The sequence below is a fragment of the Ranitomeya imitator genome, chromosome 2 (genome assembly GCF_032444005.1).
Source record: "Ranitomeya imitator isolate aRanImi1 chromosome 2, aRanImi1.pri, whole genome shotgun sequence".
NCBI classification, from domain to species: Eukaryota; Metazoa; Chordata; class Amphibia; order Anura; family Dendrobatidae; genus Ranitomeya; species Ranitomeya imitator.
Window position 1 is genome coordinate 23,272,829 of NC_091283.1, and position 25,496 is coordinate 23,298,324.

General features: G+C 50.9%; 2 protein-coding genes across 5 annotated transcripts in view; one reads left to right on the forward strand and one right to left on the reverse strand.

The window, feature by feature from the left end:
- Positions 1–1,696: 1,696 nt before the first annotated feature.
- FKRP (fukutin related protein) lies at positions 1,697–5,475 on the reverse strand. Its single transcript, XM_069746140.1, has 2 exons — positions 5,340–5,475; positions 1,697–3,320 (listed from the first exon to the last, which is right to left on the reverse strand). The coding sequence occupies exon 2, from the start codon at positions 3,289–3,291 to the stop codon at positions 1,843–1,845; it is 1,449 nt and encodes a 482-aa protein (XP_069602241.1). The 5' UTR covers positions 3,292–3,320; positions 5,340–5,475; the 3' UTR covers positions 1,697–1,842.
- Positions 5,476–6,036: 561 nt separating this feature from the next.
- Positions 6,037–25,496, forward strand: part of LOC138661454 (guanine nucleotide-binding protein G(I)/G(S)/G(O) subunit gamma-8-like) — a 44,158-nt gene continuing 24,698 nt past the window's right edge. For 2 of the 4 annotated variants that reach the window (XR_011317932.1, XM_069746141.1), the window contains exons 1-2: positions 6,042–6,244; positions 16,699–16,777. Coding sequence is in view for 2 of the 4 variants with exons in the window: in XM_069746141.1 (XP_069602242.1) it covers positions 6,107–6,244; positions 16,699–16,777 (217 nt within the window). In the remaining 2 variants the exon portion in view is untranslated. Of the gene's footprint in view, positions 6,245–16,698; positions 16,778–25,496 lie in introns of those variants that run through there. The other 2 variants (XM_069746142.1, XM_069746143.1) reach the window with 2 other exon arrangements.

A 25,496-nucleotide genomic window follows, 5' to 3' on the forward strand; every position in this document is an offset into this window, starting at 1 on the left:
ATCATGCACCTCGCCTTGTGACCTACTGCCCCCCAATATCTCCAGCATATGCAATACATGGGTGGCCCATCCCCCGCTCCTATGGACTGAGGAGGTCCGGGCCATCGGCAAGTTACCTGGTGGTTGATAACTTGCATAGATGAGAATAAGCCTTTGACATTTTCTTTTACTTGACATTAACCATTTGTGACCAGGAGAATGTGTTTTGGCGCTTTCCTTTATCCTCACCTCCTGCTGCGAGCCATAACTTTCTGTTTTTCCTATCGCCATATTGGAGCTGTTTTTTTTGCCGTGGGAGTTGTAGTTCAAAACGACTCCATTCACTTCACCATAAAACGCAGAACAAGAAACATGCGGTAGAATGACAACAAGAACCCCACAATTCCATCATTGATTTTTATTGCGGTCTGTGAGCAGAAATTCTGAGACTTTGAGTTTTACATTTTACTGGTTAAAAAGAAATCTGAAATTTGTTAGGAAAAAAAATTTGCTTCCGTCCAATTTCTCTGAGAGCAGTCGCTCATTTTTCGGTCAGTGTCACGATCTACATTGCGACTGTCACTTTCTGACGACGCACCTTCAGCTCGGTGTGAGACACAAGGTAGAGAGGAACATCAGACGACAACTCTCCAAACGCTGATCAATAAGAGGTGTTCTAATTAGAAACGGTCTCACTTTTAGGGGGCAGGCCCATAAACTCGCCACTTCTGCCGGTCCATGTGGGTTTATTCCTTTCATTTATCCCACGTGGGTTAATTTTATATCTTCATGGATCGGACTTTACAGATGCGGTAACAGGAAATATATGTTGTCTAACTGGTGGGAGGGGATTCATTTGTTTTTTAAAATATATATATATATTTTTTTATGTCCCCTCCAGGGGAATGGGAACTTTGTGGGCATACAAAGATGGCAACAATGTGGACCGTCAGCAGGCGCATAACTGCAATAACGCATCGGCACGCAGCGATCTCGTGTACGGAAGGGGGATGGGTACGCTCATAGACTGTAACCATTTAAATGCTGCTGTCAAAGTTTGACAGCTGTGATCAGAGCCAACTCCTGTTACTGCTGTTTGAGCCAGATAGTGGAGTCAGCAGCTGCCGTTTATGGGGTGGGATCAGCTCCTGCGCTTGTTCCTTACACCCACACTGGACATAGAAGGTACTTGGACATTACATGTAGGCAACAGCGAGATGATCATTCTGAGTCAGAGGTGACGGGTGCTCCTCATGTTGTTGCCCCTGCACCCCTCACCCCCAATAACTTCCTGGCTCCGGCCTCCTGCTCCCCTCGCTGACCGCCTGGCTCCGGCCTCCTGCTCCCCTCGCCCCCCACTGACCGCCTGGCTCCTGCCTCCTCGCCCCAGCTGACCGCCTGACTCTGACGTCCTGCACCCCTCGCCCCCACTGACCGCCTGGCTCCGACGTCCTGCACCCCGCTGACCGCCTGGCTCCGGGCTCCTACTCCCCTCGATGACCGCCTGGCTCTGGCCTCCTACTCCCCTCCGCTGACCGCCTGGCTCCTACTCCCCTCAATGACCACCTGGCTGCGGCCTCCTACTCCCCTCGCCCCCGCTGACCGCCTGGCTCCTGCCCCCTCGCCCCCGCTGACCGCCTGGTTCCTACTCCCCTCGATGACCGCCTGGCTCCGGCCTCCTACTCCCCTCGCCCCCGTTGACCGCCTGGCTCCTGCCCCCTCGCCCCCGCTGACCGCCTGGCTCCGACTTCCTGCACCCCTTGCCCCCACTGACCGCCTGGCTCCGACGTCCTGCACCCCTCGTCCCCCGCCTGGCTCCGACGTCCTGCACCCCTCGCCCCCGATAACCGCCTGGCTCCGGCCTCACTGCCCCTCTATTCTCAGTACGGCTGGGTTTGGATACTGAGGAACCTCTATTGCGCTCTCCCCAAACTTCATCTTCAGCAGCTCCACATGGTGATTTGGAGCCTGAACTAAAGCACCAGCAAAAGGCAACGTCTGGAGGGGCCGGAGGAAACGCTCTGGAAACTCAATGTCCTGCGGGTGACCGGTCCACGAGTCCCGGGTCATTAACCCATCCCGGGGATAGAAAGGCCACAGATCCACATGTAAGTGGTTGCTCTGACTGTACTGCACCCTGAAGAAGTCGCCCTCCACTGCCCGCTCCCACACAAAGCCCTCCTCATCTATGAGAGACCCCCCCTGAGCCCCCCGAAGCTCTGGACACAGTGTGACGTCTTCCAGGTAGATGCCCAGATCCACATCATAGTCCCAAGGTATGATGTCCCCGTGCCGGGCCGCCCCCAGCAAGCTTCCACCTTCGAGCCAGTACCGTACATTGTTTGCTTCCAGGACCTTGATAACATGGAGGGCAGTGACCCTCAGCGCACGGAGGCAACAGGGGGGTGTCCAGCGCCCCTCATACAGGTAATCCGGGGTTTCTCCAACCACAGTCCCAAAGCAGCGTGGTGTCTCCTTACTGCACCCAAACCAGTGATCCCCTCCGTCCAGGCCGCGGACCCGTCTAATGTCCAGCGCTCGCATTGTCACTGCCTCCTCCGCTCGCTCCGCCTGCTCGGCCTTCCAGCGACCATGGTCTGTGGCTGGAAACGGAGTGCGAGGAAACACAGCGTCAGCCATCACCTTAACCTTCCACCCCCGAAGAGCTGCCTGGATAAATATGGCCGCCTGCAGAGGGCGGGAGAGAGGGAAGGGCAGGTCAAACAAGTCACGGGAGCGCATCAGCAGGACGGCAGCGCCAGACACGGCTCCGCAGGACTCCCCGATGCCGGCCGCTCGGTACTGTGCTGTCCACTCGCGCTGAGACACGTTCAGGTGCAGACAGTGCAGGGCAGCGCCAGCTCCGGCCGCCACGAGCCGGACTCCGGGGGGAGCATCGCGCAGTCCTCGAGCCATCCGCTCCAGTAGATCAGGAGGGTCCAGAGCACATCCATCTGGAACCAGCGCCACCAGACGAGTGCGAACATGGGACTCCAGGCGGGAGGCCGAGCCGGGCTGCTCCGGGTACGGGTGAAGCCGCAGCAGGGTTATCCCAGGTACCGGGGGGTACGGAGCCGTCTCTGAAGCCACCAGGATATGGAGAGAAGGGCGGGAGCGCAGGAAGCTGCGGTGTAACTCCGCCAGGCCATGCTCAAAGGGGCGGAACTCCCGCACAATGACGGTGACCCCAGCGGACAACGAGGATGGAGGGCGTCCTGCCGGCCGGACGTGGAGGTGCCAGGTGTAGTACAGCAGCAGCACGTTACAGAGCAGAGTCAGCACCACCAGGACGTAGCAGAGCGGGCAGCGCATCCTGCGGCCATCACACGTCCCTGCCCAGCCTGCGGGAGAAGACAACACATTACTACACCAGGGATGATGGGGGTTATCAGCGCTCGGCCCTGTCTGGATGATGGGGGTTATGGGCGCTCGGCCCTGTCTGGATGATGGGGAGTATGGGAGCTCGGCCCTCTCTGGATGATGGGGGTTATGAGCGCTCGGCCCTGTCTGGATGACGGGGGTTATGGGCGCTCGGCCCTCTCTGGATGATGGGGGTTATGGGCGCTCGGCCCTCTCTGGATGATGGGGGTTATGGGCGCTCGGCCCTGTCTTGGATGATGGGGGTTATCAGCACACAGCTCTGTCTGGATGATGGGGCTTATGGGAGCTCGGCCCTCTCTGGATAATGGGGGTTATGAGCGCTCGGCCCTGTCTGGATGATGGGGGTTATGGGCGCTCGGCCCCGTCTTGAATGACGGGAGTTATGGACACTCGGCCCTCTCTGGATGATGGGGGTTATGGGCGCTCGGCCCTGTCTTGGATGATGGGGGTTATGGGGGCTCGGCCCTGTCTGGATGATGGGGGTTATGGGCGCTCGGCCCTGTCTGGATGATGGGGGTTATGGGCGCTCGGCCCTGTCTGGATGATGGGGGTTATGGGCGCTCGGCCCTGTCTGGATGATGGGGGTTATGGGCGCTCGGCCCTGTCTTGCATGATGGGGGTTATGGGCGCTCGGCCCTGTCTTGGATGATGGGGGTTATGGGCGCTCGGCCCTGTCTTGGATGATGGGGGTTATGGGCGCTCGGCCCTGTCTTGGATGATGGGGGTTATGGGCGCTCGGCCCTGTCTGGATGATTGGGGTTATGGGCGCTCGGCCCTGTCTTGGATGATGGGGGTTATGGGCGCTCGGCCCTGTCTTGGATGATGGGGGTTATGGGCGCTCGGCCCTGTCTGGATGATGGGGGTTATGGGCTCTCGGCCCTGTCTGGATGATGGGGGTTATGGGCTCTCGGCCCTGTCTGGATGATGGGGGTTATGGGCGCTCGGCCCTGTCTGGATGATGGGGGTTATGGGCGCTCGGCCCTGTCTGGATGATGGGGGTTATGGGCGCTCGGCCCTGTCTGGATGATGGGGGTTATGGGCGCTCGGCCCTGTCTGGATGATGGGGGTTATGGGCGCTCGGCCCTGTCTGGATGATGGGGGTTATGGGCGCTCGGCCCTGTCTTGGATGATGGGGGTTATGGGCGCTTGGCCCTGTCTGGATGATGGGGGTTATGGGCGCTCGGCCCTGTCTGGATGATGGGGGTTATGGGCGCTCGGCCCTGTCTGGATGATGGGGGTTATGGGCGCTCGGCCCTGTCTGGATGATGGGGGTTATGGGCGCTCGGCCCTGTCTGGATGATGGGGGTTATGGGCGCTCGGCCCTGTCTTGGATGATGGGGGTTATGGGCGCTCGGCCCTGTCTTGGAAGATGGGGGTTATGGGCGCTCGGCCCTGTCTGGACGATGGGGGTTATGGGCGCTCGGCCCTGTCTGGACGATGGGGGTTATGGGCGCTCGGCCCTGTCTGGACGATGGGGGTTATGGGCGCTCGGCCCTGTCTGGACGATGGAGGTTATGGGCGCTCGGCCCTGTCTGGACGATGGGGGTTATGGGCGCTCGGCCCTATCTGGATGATGGGGGGTTATGGGCGCTCGGCCCTGTCTGGATGATGGGGATTATGGGCGCTCGGCCCTGTCTGGACGATGGGGGTTATGGGCGCTCGGCCCTGTCTGGACGATGGAGGTTATGGGCGCTCGGCCCTGTCTGGACGATGGGGGGTTATGGGGGCTCGGCCCTGTCTGGATGATGGGGGTTATGGGCGCTCGGCCCGTCTGGATGATGGGGGTTATGGGGGCTCGGTCTGACAGTCCGGTTGCTATGGAGATATTGCTACACAGGTTATCAGACTCCATAGTAACCGGTCACATGACTGTTACACAGCCCCTGTGGGGCCCTAACCTCTGCCGGGGCGCAGCACATTTTAAGGGGGCCCTCTCACATTGACCTATAATTACGGCTTCAGGTTTCCCTTTTTCTTACCGTTAGAAATCCCTGATGGAAACGTGACCGTAGAGCAGGCGGAGCACCGGGCGGCCGCGAGGTGCCGGCTCTATGAGGGAGGAGCCGCCATCACCGCAGTTTCCGCCGCTGGATACAATGTATCACTACATTTACATAAAACCCACGTGTCTTCCCATGTTCCCGCCCCTATGACGTCACCTATTCTAAACTTTATTGTTCTCCGCGACACGGACATAAACAATGTCTGTTCCTTCAGGAGCTTGTCTCCGCCCACCTCCTAAACAATACTGTCAGCTCCTCCCTGGGTTACGCCCACTGATGACGTTTAAGCTTTACTTTGACGTGGCAATGCATTGAGGGTGTGGCTAGTAGGGGAAATTTATACCTGCAGCCTAGGCAACTATGTGCTTATTGGCTCTTAGCTAAATACTAATCAGTGATTGGCTGTTACGTTCCTCTGAGTAATGTTATTGGCTTTGTTCAGTGTCAGTCATGCAGGCTTCTTTTAAGAGGCGTGGTTTAATAGTTCGCCGAGCTCTGGGCGTGGCTAAAACATTTACAGATGACTCGTCCTGTGATTGGATCAGCTCTGGGTGGGCGGGGTTAATCTGCATCCGATCCGGCCTGTCTGAGACAGGGCGGGACTTGTCAGTATCTCCTGCCTATGATTGGGTAAGACGCAGCGCGTCAGTGGATCAGCGGCCTGTGATTGGTTCCTGCTGCGCTCCGGGCCGCTGAGCTCTAGCTGCGGCTGCTCAGTCAGATCGCCGCCGGCTCCGGGTGACATGCTGGGCTCCGGGGTCTCTGTGGACCGGGGGCGGCTCCGGCAGTTGTTGCGGGGCAGTGTGGCCGGGCTGTGCGAGCTGAAACTCCTGCGGGAGCGACAGGAGGTGCGAGTGCGGCGGGCGCTGCTGGGCGGAGAGGTAAGAAGGCGGCGAGAGCAGCGTCCCCCGCACTGTGTGCACGGCCGGCGTGAGCCCGAGTAGACCCCCATCATCCCACCTCAGTGTATATGTATAACCCCCATCATCCCACCTCAGTGTATATATAATCCCCATCATCCCACCTCAGTGTATATGTATAACCCCCATCATCCCACCTCAGTGTATATATAATCCCCATCATCCCACCTCAGTGTATATGTATAACCCCCATCATCCCACCTCAGTGTATATATAACCCCCATCATCCCACCTCAGTGTATATATATAATCCCCATCATCCCACCTCAGTATATATATATATAACCCCCATCATCCCACCTCAGTGTATATATATATAACCCCCATCATCCCACCTCAGTGTATATATATCTATATATATAACTAGATTGTGGCCCGATTCTAACGCATCGGGTATTCTAGAATATGCATGTCCCCGTAGTATATGGACAATGATGATTCCAGAATTCGCGGCAGACTGTGCCCGTCGCTGATTGGTCGAGGCAACCTTTATGACATCGTCGCCATGGCAACCATTATGACATCATCGTCGCTGTGCCCGTTGCTGATTGGTCGAGGCCTGGCGGCCTCGACCAATCAGACGCGGGATTTCTACGTCCTTTATGACATCATCGTCGCTGTGCCCGTTGCTGATTGGTCGAGGCCTGGCGGCCTCGACCAATCAGAGACGCGGGATTTCTACGTCGATGCTGTGCCGGTCTCTGATTGGTCGAGGCCTGGCGGCCTCGACCAATCAGAGAGCCGGGATTTCCAGGACAGACAGACAGACAGACAGACGGAAAAACCCTTAGACAATTATATATATATAGATTGTCTAAGGGTTTTTCCGTCTGTCTGTCTGTCCTGGAAATCCCGCTTCTCTGATTGGTCGAGGCCACCAGGCCTCGACCAATCAGCAACGAGCACAGCGACGATGATGTCATAAAGGACGTAGATATCCCGCGTCTCTGATTGGTCGAGGCCACCAGGCCTCGACCAATCAGCAACGGGCACAGCGACGATGATGTCATAATGGTTGCCATGGCGACGATGATGTCATAAAGGTTGCCTCGACCAATCAGCGACGGGCACAGTCTGCCGCGAATTCTGGAGTCATCATTGTCCATATACTACGGGGACATGCATATTCTAGAATACCCGATGCGTTAGAATCGGGCCACAATCTAGTATCTATATATAACCCCCATCATCCCACCTCAGTGTGTGTATGTATGTGCATATATATATATATATATATATATATATATATATATATATATATATATATATATATATATATATACTAGATTGTGGCCCGATTCTAACGCATCGGGTATTCTAGAATATGCATGTCCCCGTAGTATATGGACAATGATGATTCCAGAATTCGCGGCAGACTGTGCCCGTCGCTGATTGGTTGAGGCAACCTTTATGACGACATCGTCACCATGGCAACCATTATGACATTATCGTCGCTGTGCCCGTCGCTGATTGGTCGAGGCAACCTTTATGACATCATTGTCGCCATGGCAACCATTATGACATCATCGTCGCTGTGCCCGTTGCTGATTGGTCGAGGCCACCAATCAGAGAGCCGGGATTTCCAGGACAGACAGACGGAAAAACCCTTAGACAATTATATATATAGATATATATATACTAGATGGCAGCCCGATTCTAAAGAATCGGGAGTCTAGAATCCATATATACTTTATTTATTCATAGTAACATAGTAACATAGTTAGTAAGGCCGAAAAAAGACATTTGTCCATCCAGTTCAGCCTATATTCCATCATAATAAATACCCAGATCTACGTCCTTCTACAGAACCTAATAATTGTATGATACAATATTGTTCTGCTCCAGGAAGACATCCAGGCCTCTCATTATTCTTACATTCAAATGTAAGAATAATACAATTAATAAATAATAGTAAGAAAGAACAAAAATAATAGGCAGTATATGGAGAAAACACCAAACAAAAGTTCAAAATTGGTGTGAAAATGTCACTGAACCACTTCACAACTAAATATATATAGTTTTGGTAAATGGTATTATCATTTTTTTGACGAAATTCGGCAGGAGCTTGAAGAGCAACGTCACTGGGCCCGCCTCCACGCAGTAGAAACTTGCTGTGAGGTAAAAATTCAAAAATCACACCAAAATGGCGGGCGGAGTGTGTCACAGTACGGCACGTTTCTGATTGGTCGCTCGCAGCAGGCGGCAACCAATCAGACACTGGACACTGTTGACGTCACTTATCTCCGGACATTAGCTCCGGACAGGAAGTTGGCACAAATTGCAGGAAGTAGTATTCTAGGCAATTATATATTAGATTGTGGCCCGATTCTAACGCATCGGGTATTCTAGAATATGCATGTCCCTGTAATATATGGACAATGATGATTCCAGAATTCGCGGCACACTGTGTCCGTCGCTGATTGATCGAGGCAAGCTTTATGACATCATCGTCGCTGTGCCCGTGCCTGGCGGCCTCGACCAATCAGAGACGCAGGATGTCTACGTCCTTTATGACATCATCGTCGCTGTGCCCGTTGCTGATTGGTCGAGGCCTGGCGGCCTCGACCAATCAGAGAGCCGGGATTTCCTGGACAGACAGACAGACAGACGGAAAAACCCTTAGACAATTATATATATATATATATACTATATATATATAATTGTCTAACGGTTTTTCCGTGTCTGTCTGTCCTGGAAATCCCGGCTCTCTGATTGGTCGAGGCCGCCAGGCCTCGACCAATCAGCGACGGGCACAGCGACGATGATGTCATAATGGTTGCCATGGCGACGATGATGTCATAAAGGTTGCCTCGACCAATCAGCGACGGGCACAGTCTGCCGCGAATTCTGGAATCATCATTGTCCATATACTACGGGGACATGCATATTCTAGAATACCCGATGCGTTAAAATCGGGCCACAATCTAATATATATATATTACAACCCCCATCATCCCACCTCAGTGTATATATATATATATATAACCCCCATCATCCCACCTCAGTGCGTGTGTGTCTGTCACTGTAAATTTGTGTACTGTAAACGATATCTATAACCCTGTATGTAACCCCTTCTCATGTACAACACCATGGAAATAATGATGCTATATATATATATATATACACTGTACATACAGTACGCAAATCACAAAGAAACGCAGTCATAAGTCCAAATATATAGAAATATACCAACTTTATTAAATACTAAACAGGTGTACAGTAAAAAGTGGAAAAACCACCCGTGCCATCAACAGCACACATAAATGGACAGGAAATGATGCACACCAACCCATATCATAGGTATCATAACCATATAAATACACAGCATGAATAGAGGACCGATAGACAGATCATGGCAAACAATGGCAATATCTAAGTACATACATACCGGTAGTATAAGATGGGTGTATATGTGCATCCAGGACCCGTTTTTTTAATATACAGTACAGACCAAAAGTTTGGACACACCTTCTCATTTAAAGATTTTTTTCTGTATTTTCATGACTATGAAAATTGTACATTCACACTGAAGGCATCAAAACTATGAATTAACACATGTGGAATTATATACTTAACAAAAAAGTGTGAAACAACTGAAAACATGTCTTATATTCTAGGTTCTTCAAAGTAGCCACCTTTCGCTTTGATGACTGCTTTGCACACTCTTGGCATTCTCTTGATGAGCTTCAAGAGGTAGTCACCGGGAATGGTCTTCCAACAATCTTGAAGGAGTTCCCAGAGATGCTTAGCACTTGTTGGCCCTTTTGCCTTCACTCTGCGGTCCAGCTCACCCCAAACCATCTCGATTGGGTTCAGGTCTGGTGACTGTGGAGGCCAGGTCATCTGGCGTAGCCCCCATCACTCTCGTTCTTGGTCAAATAGCCCTTACACAGCCTGGAGGTGTTTGGGGTCATTGTCCTGTTGAAAAATAAATGATGGTCCAACTAAACGCCAATAGGATGGAATAGCATGCCGCTGCAAGATGCTGTGGTAGCCATGCTGGGTCAGTATGCCTTCAATTTTGAATAAATCCCCAACAGTGTCACCAGCAAAGCCCCCCACACCATCACACCTCCTCCTCCATGCTTCACGGTGGGAACCAGGCATGTAGAGTCCATCTGTTCACCTTTTCTGCGTCGCACAAAGACACGGTGGTTGGAACCAAAGATCTCAAATTTGGACTCATCAGACCAAAGCACAGATTTCCACTGGTCTAATGTCCGATCCTTGTGTTCTTTAGCCCAAACAAGTCTCTTCTGCTGGTTGCCCATCCTTAGCAGTGGTTTCCCAGTAGCTATTTTACCATGAAGGCCTGCTGCACAAAGTCTCCTCTTCACAGTTGTTGTAGAGATGTGTCTGCTACTAGAACTCTGTGTGGCATTGACCTGGTCTCTAATCTGAGCTGCTGTTAACCTGCGATTTCTGAGGCTGGTGACTCAGATAAACTTATCCTCAGAAGCAGAGGTGACTCTTGGTCTTCCTTTCCTGGGGCGGTCCTCATGTGAGCCAGTTTCTTTGTAGCGCTTGATGGTTTTTGCAACTGCACTTGGAGACACTTTCAAAGTTTTCCCAATTTTTCGGACTGACCTTCATTTCTTAAAGTAATAATGGCCACTCGTTCTTCTTTACTTAGCTGCTTTTTTCTTGCCATAATACAAATTCTAACAGTCTATTCAGTAGGACTATCAGCTGTGTATCCACCAGACTTCTGCACAACACAACTGATGGTCCCAACACTATTCATAAGGCAAGAAATCCCACTTATTAAACCTGACAGGGCACACCTGTGAAGAGAAAACCATTCCCGTGACTACCTCTTGAAGCCCATCAAGAGAATGCCAAGAGTGTGCAAAGCAGTCATCAAAGCAAAAGGTGGCTACTTTGAAGTACCTAGAATATAAGACATAATTTCAGTTTCCCACTTTTTTGTTATGTATATAATTTCACATGTGTTAATTCATAGTTTTGATGCCTTCAGTGTAAATGTACAATTTTCATAGTCATGAAAATACAGAAAAATCTTTAAATGAGAAGGTGTGTCCAAACTTTTGGTATATGTGTATATATATATATATATATATATATTTACACACACGCACGCACACATGTATGTGTTTGTTTATATATATATATATATATATATATATATATATATATATATAGTGCCTTGCAAAAGTATTCGGCCCCCACAAACTTTTCAACCTTTTTCCACATATCATACTTTAAACATAAAGATACCAAATGTAAATTTTTGGTGAAGAATCAACAAGTGGAACACAATTGTGAAGTTGAATGAAATTATTGGTTATTTTAAATTTTTGTGGAAATTCAAAAACTGAAAAGTGGGGCGTGCAATATTATTTGGCCCCTTTTACTTTCAGTGCAGCAAACTCCCTCCAGAAGTTCATTGTGGATCTCTGAATGATCCAATGTTGTCCTAAATGCCTAATGATGATACATATAATCCACCTGTGTGTAATCAAGTCTCCGTATAAATGCACCTGCTCTGTGATAGTCTCAGGGTTCTGTGTGAAGCACAGAGAGCATCATGAAGACCAAGGAACACAACAGGCAGGTCCGTGATACCGTTGTGGAGAAGTTTAAAGCCGGATTTGGATACAAAATAATTTCCAAAACTTTAAACATCCCAAGGAGCACTGTGCAAGTGATCATATTGAAATGGAAGGAGTATCATACCACTGCAAATCTACCAAGACCCGGCCGTCCCTCTAAACTTTCATCTCAAACAAGGAGAAGACTGATCAGAGATGCAGCCAAGAGGCCGATGATCCCTCTGGATGAACTGCAGAGATCTACAGCTGAGGTGGGACAGTCTGTCCATAGGACAACAATCAGTTGTACACTGCACAAATCTGGCCTTTATGGAAGAGTGGCAAAAAGAAAGATATTTCTCAAAGATATCCATAAAAAGTGTTGCTTAAAAATTGCAACAAGCCACCTGGGAGACACCAAACATGTGGAAGAAGGTGCTCTGGTCAGATGAAACCAAAATCGAACTTTTTGTCAACAATGCCAAACAATATGTTTGGCATAAAAGCAACACAGCTCATCACCATGAACACACCATCCCCACTGTCAAACATGGTGGTAGCAGAACCATGGTTTGGGCCTGCTATTCTTCAGCAGGGACAGGGAAGATGGTTAAAATTGATGGGAAGATGGATGGAGCCAAATACAGGACCATTCTGGAAGAAAACCTGTGGGACAGAGATTTGTCTTCCAACAAGACAATGATCCCAAACATAAAGCAAAATCTACAATGGAATGGTTCACAAATAGTGTTGAGCATTCCGATACCGCAAGTATCGGGTATCGGCCGATACTTGCGGTATCGGAATTCCGATACCGAGATCCGATATTTTTGTGATATCGGGTATCGGTATCGGAAGTGTAAAATAAAGAATTAAAATAAAAAATATTGTTATATTGACCTCTCCGGCGGCCCCTGGACATCTGCGCGAGGAACCGGCGTCCGGCACGGCTTCTTTCTTCAAAATGCGCGCCTTTAGGACCTGTGGTATGACGTCCCGGCTTCTGATTGGTCGCGTGCCGCCCATGTGACCGCCACGCGACCAATCAGAAGCCGCGACGTCATTCCTCAGCTAAAGTCCTAGAATGAGCGCCTTTTAGGACCTGAGGAATGACGTCGCGGCTTCTGATTGGTCGCGTGGCGGTCACATGGGCGGCACGCGACCAATCAGAAGCCGGGACGTCATTCCACAGGTCCTAAAGGCGCGCATTTTGAAGAAAGAAGCCGTGCCGGACGCCGGATCCTCCCGCTGATGTCCAGGGGCCGCCGGAGAGGTGAATATAACAATATTTTTTATTTTAATTCTTTATTTTACACTTTAATATGGATCCCAGGGCCTGAAGGAGAGTTTCCTCTCCTTCAGACCCTGGGATCCATGAGGATACATTCCGATACTTGATGTCCCATTGACTTGTATTGGTATCGGATATCGGTATCGGCGATATCCGATATTTTTCGGGTATCGGCCGATACTATCCGATACCGATACTTTCAAGTATCGGACGGTATCGCTCAACACTATTCACAAATAAACGTATCCAGGTGTTAGAATGGCCAAGTCACAGTCCACTATTAAGTTAAAGGGGCCAAATAATATTGCACGCCCCACTTTTCAGTTTTTGTATTTCCACAAAAATTTAAAATAACCAATACATTTCGTTCAACTTCACAATTGTGTTCCACTTGTTGATTCTTCACCAAAAATTTACATTTGGTATCTTTATGTTTGAAGCATGAAATGTGGGAAAAGGTTGAAAAGTTCCAGGGGGCCGAATACTTTCGCAAGGCACTGTATAACCCCCATCATCCCCACCTCAGTATGTGCTGTGTGTGTATGTATGTACTGTATATGTGTGTGTATATATATATATATATATATATATATACACATATATATATATATATATATATATATATATATATATATATATATATATATATATATATATATATTACACACACAAAAATAAAGGGAACACTTAAACAACAGAATATAACTCCAAGTAGTAAATCAAACTTATGTGAAATCAAACTACCCACTTAGGAAGCAACACTGATTGATAATCAATTTCACCTGCTGCTGTGCAAGTGGAATAGACAACAGATGGATATTATTGGCAATTATCAAGACACCCTCAATAAAGTAGTGGTTCTGCAGGTGGGGACAACAGACCACATCTCAGTACAATGCTTTCTGGCTGATGCTTTGGTCACTTTTGAATGTTGGTTGTGCTTTCACACTCGTGGTAGCATGAGACGAAACTATAACCCACACAAGTGCCTCAGGTAGTGCAGTTCATCCAGGATGGCACATCAATGCGAGCTCTGGCAAGAAGGTTTGCTGTGTCTGTCAGCGTAGTGTCCAGAGGCTGGAGGCGCTACCAGGAGACAGGCTAGAACACCAGGAGATGTGGAGGGGGCCATAGGAGGGCAACAACCCAGCAGCAGGACCGCTACCTCAGCCTTTGTGCAAGGAGGAACAGGAGGAGCACTGCCCGAGCCCTGCAAAATGACCTCCAAGAGGCCACAAATGTGCATGTCTGCTCAAACGGTTTGAAACCAACTCCAGGAGGATGGTCTGAGTGCCCGACGTCCACAGATGGGGGTTGTGCTCACAGCCCAACCCCATGCAGGATGCTTGGCATTTGCCACAGAACACCAGGACTGGCAAATTCACCACTGGCGCCCTGTGCTCTTCACAGATGAAAGCAGGTTCACACTGAGCACATGTGACAAACTTGACAGAGTCTGGGGACACCGTGGAGAGCGATCTGCTGCCTGCAACATCCTTCAGCATGACCAGTTTGGCAGCGGGTCAGTAATGGTGTAGGGTGGCATTTCTTTGGTGGGCCGCACAGCCCTCCATGTGCTCGCCAGAGGTATCCTGACTGCCATTAGGTACCGAGATGAGATCCTCAGACCTCTTGTGAGACCATATGCTGGTGCGGTTGGCCCTGGGTTCCTCCTAATGCAGGACAATGCCAGACCTCATGTGGCTGGAGTGTGTCAGCAGTTCCTGTAAGATGAACACATTGAAGCTATAATAATAATAATAATTTTTATTTATATAGCGCCAACATATTCCGCAGCGCTTTACAAATTATAGAGGGGACTTGTACAGACAATAGACATTACAGCATAACAGAAATACAATTCAAAACAGATACCAGGAGGAATGAGGGCCCGCCCGTTCCCCAGACCTGAATCCAATTGAACACATCTGGGACATCATGTCTCGCTCCATCCACCAACGTCACATTGCATCACAGACTGTCCAGGAGTTGGCGGATGCTTTAGCCCTGGTCTGGGAGAAGATCCCTCAGGAGACCATCTGCCGCCTCATCAGTAGCATGCCCAGGCGTTGTAGGGAGGTCATACAGGCACGTGGAGGGCACACACACTACTGAGCATCATTTCCTTGTCTTGAGGCATTTCCACTGAAGTTGGTTCAGCCTTCATTTTCAACTTTGATTTTGAGCATCATTCCAACTCCAGACCTCTGTGGGATATTAGCTGTGATTTACATTGATCATTTTTAGGGTATTCTAGAATATGCATGTCCACGTAGTATATTGGCCCAGCCACGTAGTATATTGGCCCAGCCACGTAGTATATTGGCCCAGCCACGTAGTATATTGGCCCAGCCACGTAGTATATTGGCCCAGCCACGTAGTATATTGGCCCAGCCACGTAGTATATTGGCCCAGCCACGTAGTATATTGGCCCAGCCACGTAGTATATTGGCCCAGCCACGTAGTATATTGGCCCAGCCACGTAGTATATTGCCCAGCCACGTAGTATATTGGCCCAGCCACGTAGTATATTGCCCAGCCACGTAGTATATTGGCCCAGCCACGTAGTATATTGCCCAGCCACGTAGTATATTGGCCCAGCCACGTAGTATATTGGCCCAGCCACGTAGTATATTGCCCAGCCACGTAGTATATTGGCCCAGCCACGTAGTATATTGCCCAGCCACGTAGTATATTGGCCCAGCCACGTAGTATATTGGCCCAGTCACGTAGTATATTGCCCAGCCACGTAGTATATTGGCCCAGCCACGTAGTATATTGCACAGCCCATGTAGTATATAACAATGTGGGCGTCATATCCCTGTTAAAAAGAATTAAAATAAAAAATAGTTATATACTCACCTTCCGTTGGCCCCCGGATCGAAGCGGTTACCGACGCAGAATCCTCGCGCGCTCCGGTCTGAAGAGTGTATTGCGGTCTTGCAAGATGATGACGTAGCGGTCTTGCGAGACCGCTACATCATCATCTCGCGAGATCGCAGCATGGACCGGTTACCGGAGCGTCGTGAGCGGGAAAGGCCTGTTGTGGATCCGAGGGGCCGACGGACGGTGAGTATATAACGATTTTTTATTTTTTAAATTATTTTTAACATTAGATCTTTTTACTATTGATGCCGCATAGGCCGCATCAATAGTAAAAATTTGGTCACACAGGGTTAATAGCAGCGTTAACCGAGTGTGTTACACCGTGGCAGAGCGCTGCCATTAACCCTGTGTGAGCGCTGACTTGAGGGGAGTACGGAGCGGCGCTGACTGCTGGGAGGAAGGAGCGGCCATGTTGCCGCCGGACTGTGCCTGTCGCTGATTGGTCGTGGGTGTTTTGCCGCGACCAATCAGCGACTTGGATTTCCATGATAGACCGAGGCCGCGACCAATGAATATCCGTGACAGACAGACGGAAGTGACCCTTAGACAATTATATAGTACATATATATAACCCCCATCATCCCCACCTCAGTATGTGTGTGTGTATAACCTCCATCATCCTTGCCTGCCTTTGTGTGACACCCGTTGCCCCCGTATGTTCTGACATTCGCCTGTTTCCCCCTCAGGATCTGGACCGGCAGCTGTGGGAGTTGGAGAGACAACTTGGAGAATTACGGTTAAGAGCAGAGAACGACCAGGAGAACGGTGAGCCGGCAACGCGACTGTAGCGGGAGATCAGCATCCGGCCCGAGAGTGGGCAGTGTGGGACGGCGTGTGTCAGGGTGGTGACGCCGTATGTGCAGCGGGCGGGAGGCCCGTACAGATACCACTAGGATACACCTGCCGCCACTGATTCTTTGGCCGCTCGTCCTCTGTGATGTTTCTGGTTTCTGGACTTGTTTCCTTGTCGCAATGTCCCCTGAGGTGCCAGTCTCACCCATTCTCCACCCCTCATACCCTCCGGCCCCGGGGTCCCATCTCCCCCAGGGTGCCCGAGGATTCTCAGTTTTGCACGTAATCTGTGCCGTTATAAAAGGTTTTAGTTGCCTGCAGTTGGAGGGGATGAATGTTGTTTTGGTGGTCCCCGACTTTTGGTGACCTTTCTTACTCTCCAGCCTGGAGTTCTGCAGCCGGCGGTCCCAGTGCCATCACCGCTGTGCTCTGTAGAGGGCGCCGCTGTGATGGGTTTGGATGGGGATTTTGTGGGTTGACTGACAGGCCGTGTTCATTCCTGCCCAGCACACGTGTGGATCCTGAGGTTTTCCTTCTCCTGCCCAGTGGACCGTGCCCTGCGCCCTTCAGTGCTGCCTATCAGGGGGCAGGGATAAAAATTAACCCTTTGGAAATCACAATTTTCTTTTTTTTGTGTGTGCAGTGATAAAACTGCAGGCCGGCTGTGCATCCCCTGTTCTTTCTGATTCCCTCCCTCCAGCACTTGCCAGAACCCCTGGAACTCCACCCAGGGAGCCACCTGAGCGCCTACAAAACCCACTCTGCCCTCACGCCTTCACTTCACACCAACAGGTGCAGGATTCCCGGCGTATTTTGGATGCTCCCCTTTTCCTTGGACTGTTAGACGGCTGCAGATAATGAGATTTATTTTTAGCACTGAGCTTTGTTTATAAAGCCCCTCGTGCCCACCGAGTTTACACAGCTGCCTCACACCCACTCGCTACCGTCCTCTGAAGAAAAGTGGAACCCTGTATATATGGGCGGAGTACGGACTAGGAAATGGAGTCCGAGGGTGTCTATACTGGGTGGTACAGTAGTGGAGGGATGTATATACTGGGTGGCGCAGCAATGGTGGGGTGTATGGTACTGGGAGGCACAGCAATGGTGGGGTGTATGGTACTGGGAGGCACAGCAATGGTGGGGTGTATGGTACTGGGAGGCACAGCAATGGTGGGGTGTATGGTACTGGGAGGCACAGCAATGGTGGGGTGTATGGTACTGGGAGGCACAGCAATGGTGGGGTGTATGGTACTGGGAGGCACAGCAATGGTGGGGTGTATGGTACTGGGAGGCACAGCAATGGTGGGGTGTATGGTACTGGGAGGCACAGCAATGGTGGGGTGTATGGTACTGGGTGGTGCAGTGGTGGGGAGGGGTGTGTGTACTGGGTGGCGAAGTGGCGGGAGGGGTGCGTGTACTGGGTGGCGGGGAGGGGTGCGTGTACTGGGTGGCGAGGAGGGGTGCGTGTACCGGGTGGCTCAGTGGCGGGGAGGGGTGCGTGCACTGGGTGGCACAGTGGCGGGGAGGGGTGCGAGTACCGGGTGGCACAGTGGCGGGGAGGGGTGCGTGCACTGGGTGGCACAGTGGCGGGGAGGGGTGCGAGTACCGGGTGGCACAGTGGCGGGGAGGGGTGCGAGTACCGGGTGGCACAGTGGCGGGGAGGGGTGCGTGCACTGGGTGGCACAGTGGCGGGGAGGGGTGCGAGTACCGGGTGGCACAGTGGCGGGGAGGGGTGCGAGTACCGGGTGGCACAGTGGCGGGGAGGGGTGCGTGCACCGGGTGGCGCAGTGGCAGGGAGGGGTGCGTGCACCGGGTGGCGTAGTAGCATAGGGGTGCGTGCACTGGGTGGCGTAGTAGCGGAGGGGTGCGTGCACTGGGTGGCGCAGTAGCGGAGGGGTGCGTGCACTGGGTGGCGCAGTAGCGGAGGGGTGCGTGCACTGGGTGGCGTAGTAGCGGAGGGATGCGTGCACTGGGTGGCGCAGTAGCGGAGGGGTGCGTGCACTGGGTGGCGTAGTAGCGGAGGGGTGCGTGCACTGGGTGGCGCAGTAGCGGAGGGGTGCGTGCACTGGGTGGCGCAGTAGCGGAGGGGTGCGTGCACTGGGTGGCGCAGTAGCGGAGGGGTGCGTGCACTGGGTGGCGCAGTAGCGGAGGGGTGCGTGCACTGGGTGGCGCAGTAGCGGAGGGGTGCGTGCACTGGGTGGCGCAGTAGCGGAGGGGTGCGTACACTGGGTGGCGCAGTAGCGGAGGGGTGCGTGCACTGGGTGGCGCAGTAGCGGAGGGGTGCGTGCACTGGGTGGCGCAGTAGCGGAGGGGTGCGTGCACTGGGTGGCGCAGTAGCGGAGGGGTGCGTGCACTGGGTGGCGCAGTAGCGGAGTGGTGCGTGCACTGGGTGGCGCAGTAGCGGAGGGGTGCGTGCACTGGGTGGCGCAGTGGCGCGGAGGGGTGCGTGCACTGGGTGGCGCAGTGGCGCGGAGGGGTGCGTGCACTGGGTGGCGCAGTGGCGCGGAGGGGTGCGTGCACTGGGTGGCGCAGTGGCGCGGAGGGGTGCGTGCACTGGGTGGCGCAGTGGCGCGGAGGGATGCGTGCACTGGGTGGCGCAGTGGCGCGGAGGGGTGCGTGCACTGGGTGGCGCGGAGGGGTGCGTGCACTGGGTGGCGCGGAGGGGTGCGTGCACTGGGTGGCGCGGAGGGGTGCGTGCACTGGGTGGCGCAGTGGCGCGGAGGGGTGCGTGCACTGGGTGGCGCAGTGGCGCGGAGGGGTGCGTGCACTGGGTGGCGCAGTGGCGCGGAGGGGTGCGTGCACTGGGTGGCGCAGTGGCGCGGAGGGGTGCGTGCACTGGGTGGCGCAGTAGCGGAGGGGTGCGTGCACTGGGTGGCGCAGGAGGGGTGCGTGCACTGGGTGGCGCAGGAGGGGTGCGTGCACTGGGTGGCGCAGTAGCGGAGGGGTGCGTGCACTGGGTGGCGCAGTAGCGGAGGGGTGCGTGCACTGGGTGGCGCAGTAGAGGAGGGGTGCGTGCACTGGGTGGCGCAGTAGCGGAGGGGTGCGTGCACCAGGGATTCAAGCTTCAGGAGGCTAATTTGCATATTCCAGGTGCCTTCTGGGAGAAGCGAAGTCTCCCTAAGCTAGAAGATCGTTGGGTACAGCCGGGACCAGCTGCTTCGAAAGCATCACCAAACCAGGGATTCAAGCTTCAGGAGGCTAATTTGCATATTCCAGGTGCCTTCTGGGAGAAGCGAAGTCTCCCTAAGCTAGAAGATCGTTGGGTACAGCCGGGACCAGCTGCTTCGAAAGCATCACCAAACCAGGGATTCAAGCTTCAGGAGGCTAATTTGCATATTCCAGGTGCCTTCTGGGAGAAGCGAAGTCTCCCTAAGCTAGAAGATCGTTGGGTACAGCCGGGACCAGCTGCTTCGAAAGCATCACCAAACCAGGGATTCAAGCTTCAGGAGGCTAATTTGCATATTCCAGGTGCCTTCTGGGAGAAGCGAAGTCTCCCTAAGCTAGAAGATCGTTGGGTACAGCCGGGACCAGCTGCTTCGAAAGCATCACCAAACCAGGGATTCAAGCTTCAGGAGGCTAATTTGCATATTCCAGGTGCCTTCTGGGAGAAGCGAAGTCTCCCTAAGCTAGAAGATCGTTGGGTACAGCCGGGACCAGCTGCTTCGAAAGCATCACCAAACCAGGGATTCAAGCTTCAGGAGGCTAATTTGCATATTCCAGGTGCCTTCTGGGAGAAGCGAAGTCTCCCTAAGCTAGAAGATCGTTGGGTACAGCCGGGACCAGCTGCTTCGAAAGCATCACCAAACCAGGGATTCAAGCTTCAGGAGGCTAATTTGCATATTCCAGGTGCCTTCTGGGAGAAGCGAAGTCTCCCTAAGCTAGAAGATCGTTGGGTACAGCCGGGACCAGCTGCTTCGAAAGCATCACCAAACCAGGGATTCAAGCTTCAGGAGGCTAATTTGCATATTCCAGGTGCCTTCTGGGAGAAGCGAAGTCTCCCTAAGCTAGAAGATCGTTGGGTACAGCCGGGACCAGCTGCTTCGAAAGCATCACCAAACCAGGGATTCAAGCTTCAGGAGGCTAATTTGCATATTCCAGGTGCCTTCTGGGAGAAGCGAAGTCTCCCTAAGCTAGAAGATCGTTGGGTACAGCCGGGACCAGCTGCTTCGAAAGCATCACCAAACCAGGGATTCAAGCTTCAGGAGGCTAATTTGCATATTCCAGGTGCCTTCTGGGAGAAGCGAAGTCTCCCTAAGCTAGAAGATCGTTGGGTACAGCCGGGACCAGCTGCTTCGAAAGCATCACCAAACCAGGGATTCAAGCTTCAGGAGGCTAATTTGCATATTCCAGGTGCCTTCTGGGAGAAGCGAAGTCTCCCTAAGCTAGAAGATCGTTGGGTACAGCCGGGACCAGCTGCTTCGAAAGCATCACCAAACCAGGGATTCAAGCTTCAGGAGGCTAATTTGCATATTCCAGGTGCCTTCTGGGAGAAGCGAAGTCTCCCTAAGCTAGAAGATCGTTGGGTACAGCCGGGACCAGCTGCTTCGAAAGCATCACCAAACCAGGGATTCAAGCTTCAGGAGGCTAATTTGCATATTCCAGGTGCCTTCTGGGAGAAGCGAAGTCTCCCTAAGCTAGAAGATCGTTGGGTACAGCCGGGACCAGCTGCTTCGAAAGCATCACCAAACCAGGGATTCAAGCTTCAGGAGGCTAATTTGCATATTCCAGGTGCCTTCTGGGAGAAGCGAAGTCTCCCTAAGCTAGAAGATCGTTGGGTACAGCCGGGACCAGCTGCTTCGAAAGCATCACCAAACCAGGGATTCAAGCTTCAGGAGGCTAATTTGCATATTCCAGGTGCCTTCTGGGAGAAGCGAAGTCTCCCTAAGCTAGAAGATCGTTGGGTACAGCCGGGACCAGCTGCTTCGAAAGCATCACCAAACCAGGGATTCAAGCTTCAGGAGGCTAATTTGCATATTCCAGGTGCCTTCTGGGATCAGCGAAGTCTCCCTAAGCTAGAAGATCGTTGGGTACAGCCGGGACCAGCTGCTTCGAAAGCATCACCAAATTTTTGCCTGTAGGACATTATTGCAAGAGAGCTTGGCTGAGTAGATTACACAAGAAGGAAAACACACAGCAAGTCAGCAGGATCTAGGAGCAACATGGCAGATGTGACAACCTACATGGTGAGCTGCAGCATGTGCTACATGTTCACAGATCGACCAGAAGAAGAATCCAATTTCACCTGTCAGAAGTGTAGACTAGTGGCCCTTTTAGAAGAAAAGGTGCGGGGTCTGGAAGAAAGAATAGCAACTTTGAAACTCATCAAAGAGAATGAAGACTTTCTAGACAGAACAGAAGCATCTCTACTGGTCACAGAAGGTGCAAAAAGTGTCAGAGAACCTCCAAAAGCAGATGAGTGGAAGCATGTGACCAAAAGAAGCAAGAAGACCATGGAGAAATCACCAACCACACAACTGAAGAACCGATATCAAATCTTTGTAGAGGATGAAGATGGCACACCTAAGAATGAAGCAATACCAGCAAGCAAAAAAGAAAAGGGCACACAGCAACAAGTGACAGCAAAAAGTACAGCCAAGAAGCAACGAAGAGTGGTGGTGGTGGGAGACTCACTACTGAGAGGCACCGAAGCAGCCATCTGCAGACCGGACATAACTGCAAGAGAAGTATGCTGCCTTCCAGGTGCGATGATCAAGGATGTGACCGATAGGATACCAAAGCTCTTCAGCTCCAAGGACGTCCACCCATTTCTTCTGATACATGTTGGCACCAATGACACGGCAAGGAAGGACCTACCGACAATCTGCAAGGACTTTGAAGAGTTGGGGAAGAAAGTAAAGGAACTGGATGCACAGGTAGTTTTTTCTTCTATCCTTCCAGTAGACGGGCATGGCACCAGGAGATGGAACAGGATCCTTGATGCAAACAACTGGCTAAGACGATGGTGCAGACAACAAGGATTTGGATTCCTGGACCACGGTGTGAATTACTGGTATGATGGACTCCTCGCCAGAGACGGACTACACCTCAACAAACCTGGGAAACACACATTCGCCAGAAGACTCGCTACACTCATCAGGAGGGCGTTAAACTAGAAGAAGAGGGGACGGGAAGAAAAACATTAGACTCGAACAAAGACGACCCAGGAAAACATACTCAGAAGGGAGGTAAGAACATTTCTAAAACAATCCACAGTGAGGAGATTGGAACAAAACAAAATCCTCTAAACTGCATGCTCGCAAACGCCAGAAGCCTGACAAACAAGATGGAAGAACTAGAAGCAGAAATATCTACAGGTAACTTTGACATAGTGGGAATAACCGAGACATGGTTAGATGAAAGCTATGACTGGGCAGTTAACTTACAGGGTTACAGTCTGTTTAGAAAGGATCGTAAAAATCGGAGAGGAGGAGGGGTTTGTCTCTATGTAAAGTCTTGTCTAAAGTCCACTTTAAGGGAGGATATTAGCGAAGGGAATGAGGATGTCGAGTCCATATGGGTTGAAATTCATGGAGGGAAAATGGTAACAAAATTCTCATTGGGGTCTGTTACAAACCCCCAAATATAACAGAAAGCATGGAAAGTCTACTTCTAAAGCAGATAGATGAAGCTGCAACCCATAATGAGGTCCTGGTTATGGGGGACTTTAACTACCCGGATATTAACTGGGAAACAGAAACCTGTGAAACCCATAAAGGCAACAGGTTTCTGCTAATAACCAAGAAAAATTATCTTTCACAATTGGTGCAGAATCCAACCAGAGGAGCAGCACTTTTAGACCTAATACTATCTAATAGACCTGACAGAATAACAAATCTGCAGGTGGTTGGGCATTTAGGAAATAGCGACCACAATATTGTGCAGTTTCACCTGTCTTTCACTAGGGGGACTTGTCAGGGAGTCACAAAAACATTGAACTTTAGGAAGGCAAAGTTTGAACAGCTTAGAGATGCCCTTAATCTGGTAGACTGGGACAATATCCTCAGAAATGAGAATACAGATAATAAATGGGAAATGTTTAAGAACATCCTAAATAGGCACTGTAAGCGGTTTATACCTTGTGGGAATAAAAGGACTAGAAATAGGAAAAACCCAATGTGGCTAAACAAAGAAGTAAGACAGGCAATTAACAGTAAAAAGAAAGCATTTGCACTATTAAAGCAGGATGGCACCATTGAAGCTCTAAAAAACTATAGGGAGAAAAATACTTTATCTAAAAAACTAATTAAAGCTGCCAAAAAGGAAACAGAGAAGCACATTGCTAAGGAGAGTAAAACTAATCCCAAACGGTTCTTCAACTATATCAATAGTAAAAGAATAAAAACTGAAAATGTAGGCCCCTTAAAAAATAGTGAGGAAAGAATGGTTGTAGATGACGAGGAAAAAGCTAACATATTAAACACCTTCTTCTCCACGGTATTCACGGTGGAAAATGAAATGCTAGGTGAAATCCCAAGAAACAATGAAAACCCTATATTAAGGGTCACCAATCTAACCCAAGAAGAGGTGCGAAACCGGCTAAATAAGATTAAAATAGATAAATCTCCGGGTCCGGATGGCATACACCCACGAGTACTAAGAGAACTAAGTAATGTAATGGATAAACCATTATTTCTTATTTTTAGGGACTCTATAGAGACAGGGTCTGTTCCGCAGGATTGGCGCATAGCAAATGTGGTGCCAATATTCAAAAAGGGCTCTAAAAGTGAACCTGGAAATTATAGGCCAGTAAGTCTAACCTCTATTGTTGGTAAAATATTTGAAGGGATTCTGAGGGATGTTATTCTGGATTATCTCAATGAGAATAACTGTTTAACTCCATATCAGCATGGGTTTATGAGAAATCGCTCCTGTCAAACCAATCTAATCAGTTTTTATGAAGAGGTAAGCTATAGGCTGGACCACGGTGAGTCATTGGACGTGGTATATCTCGATTTTTCCAAAGCGTTTGATACCGTGCCGCACAAGAGGTTGGTACACAAAATGAGAATGCTTGGTCTGGGGGAAAATGTGTGTAAATGGGTTAGTAACTGGCTTAGTGATAGAAAGCAGAGGGTGGTTATAAATGGTATAGTCTCTAACTGGGTCGCTGTGACCAGTGGGGTACCGCAGGGGTCAGTATTGGGACCTGTTCTCTTCAACATATTCATTAATGATCTGGTAGAAGGTTTACACAGTAAAATATCGATATTTGCAGATGATACAAAACTATGTAAAGCAGTTAATACAAGAGAAGATAGTATTCTGCTACAGATGGATCTGGATAAGTTGGAAACTTGGGCTGAAAGGTGGCAGATGAGGTTTAACAATGATAAATGTAAGGTTATACACATGGGAAGAAGGAATCAATGTCACCATTACACACTGAACGGGAAACCACTGGGTAAATCTGACAGGGAGAAGGACTTGGGGATCCTAGTTAATGATAAACTTACCTGGAGCAGCCAGTGCCAGGCAGCAGCTGCCAAGGCAAACAGGATCATGGGGTGCATTAAAAGAGGTCTGGATACACATGATGAGAGCATTATACTGCCTCTGTACAAATCCCTAGTTAGACCGCACATGGAGTACTGTGTCCAGTTTTGGGCACCGGTGCTCAGGAAGGATATAATGGAACTAGAGAGAGTACAAAGGAGGGCAACAAAATTAATAAAGGGGATGGGAGAACTACAAT

What these genes read in the sequence shown, in the direction of transcription:
- FKRP (XM_069746140.1), bottom strand. Translation starts at nt 3,291, where the DNA reads ATGCGCTGCCCGCTCTGCTACGTCCTGGTGGTGCTGACTCTGCTCTGT.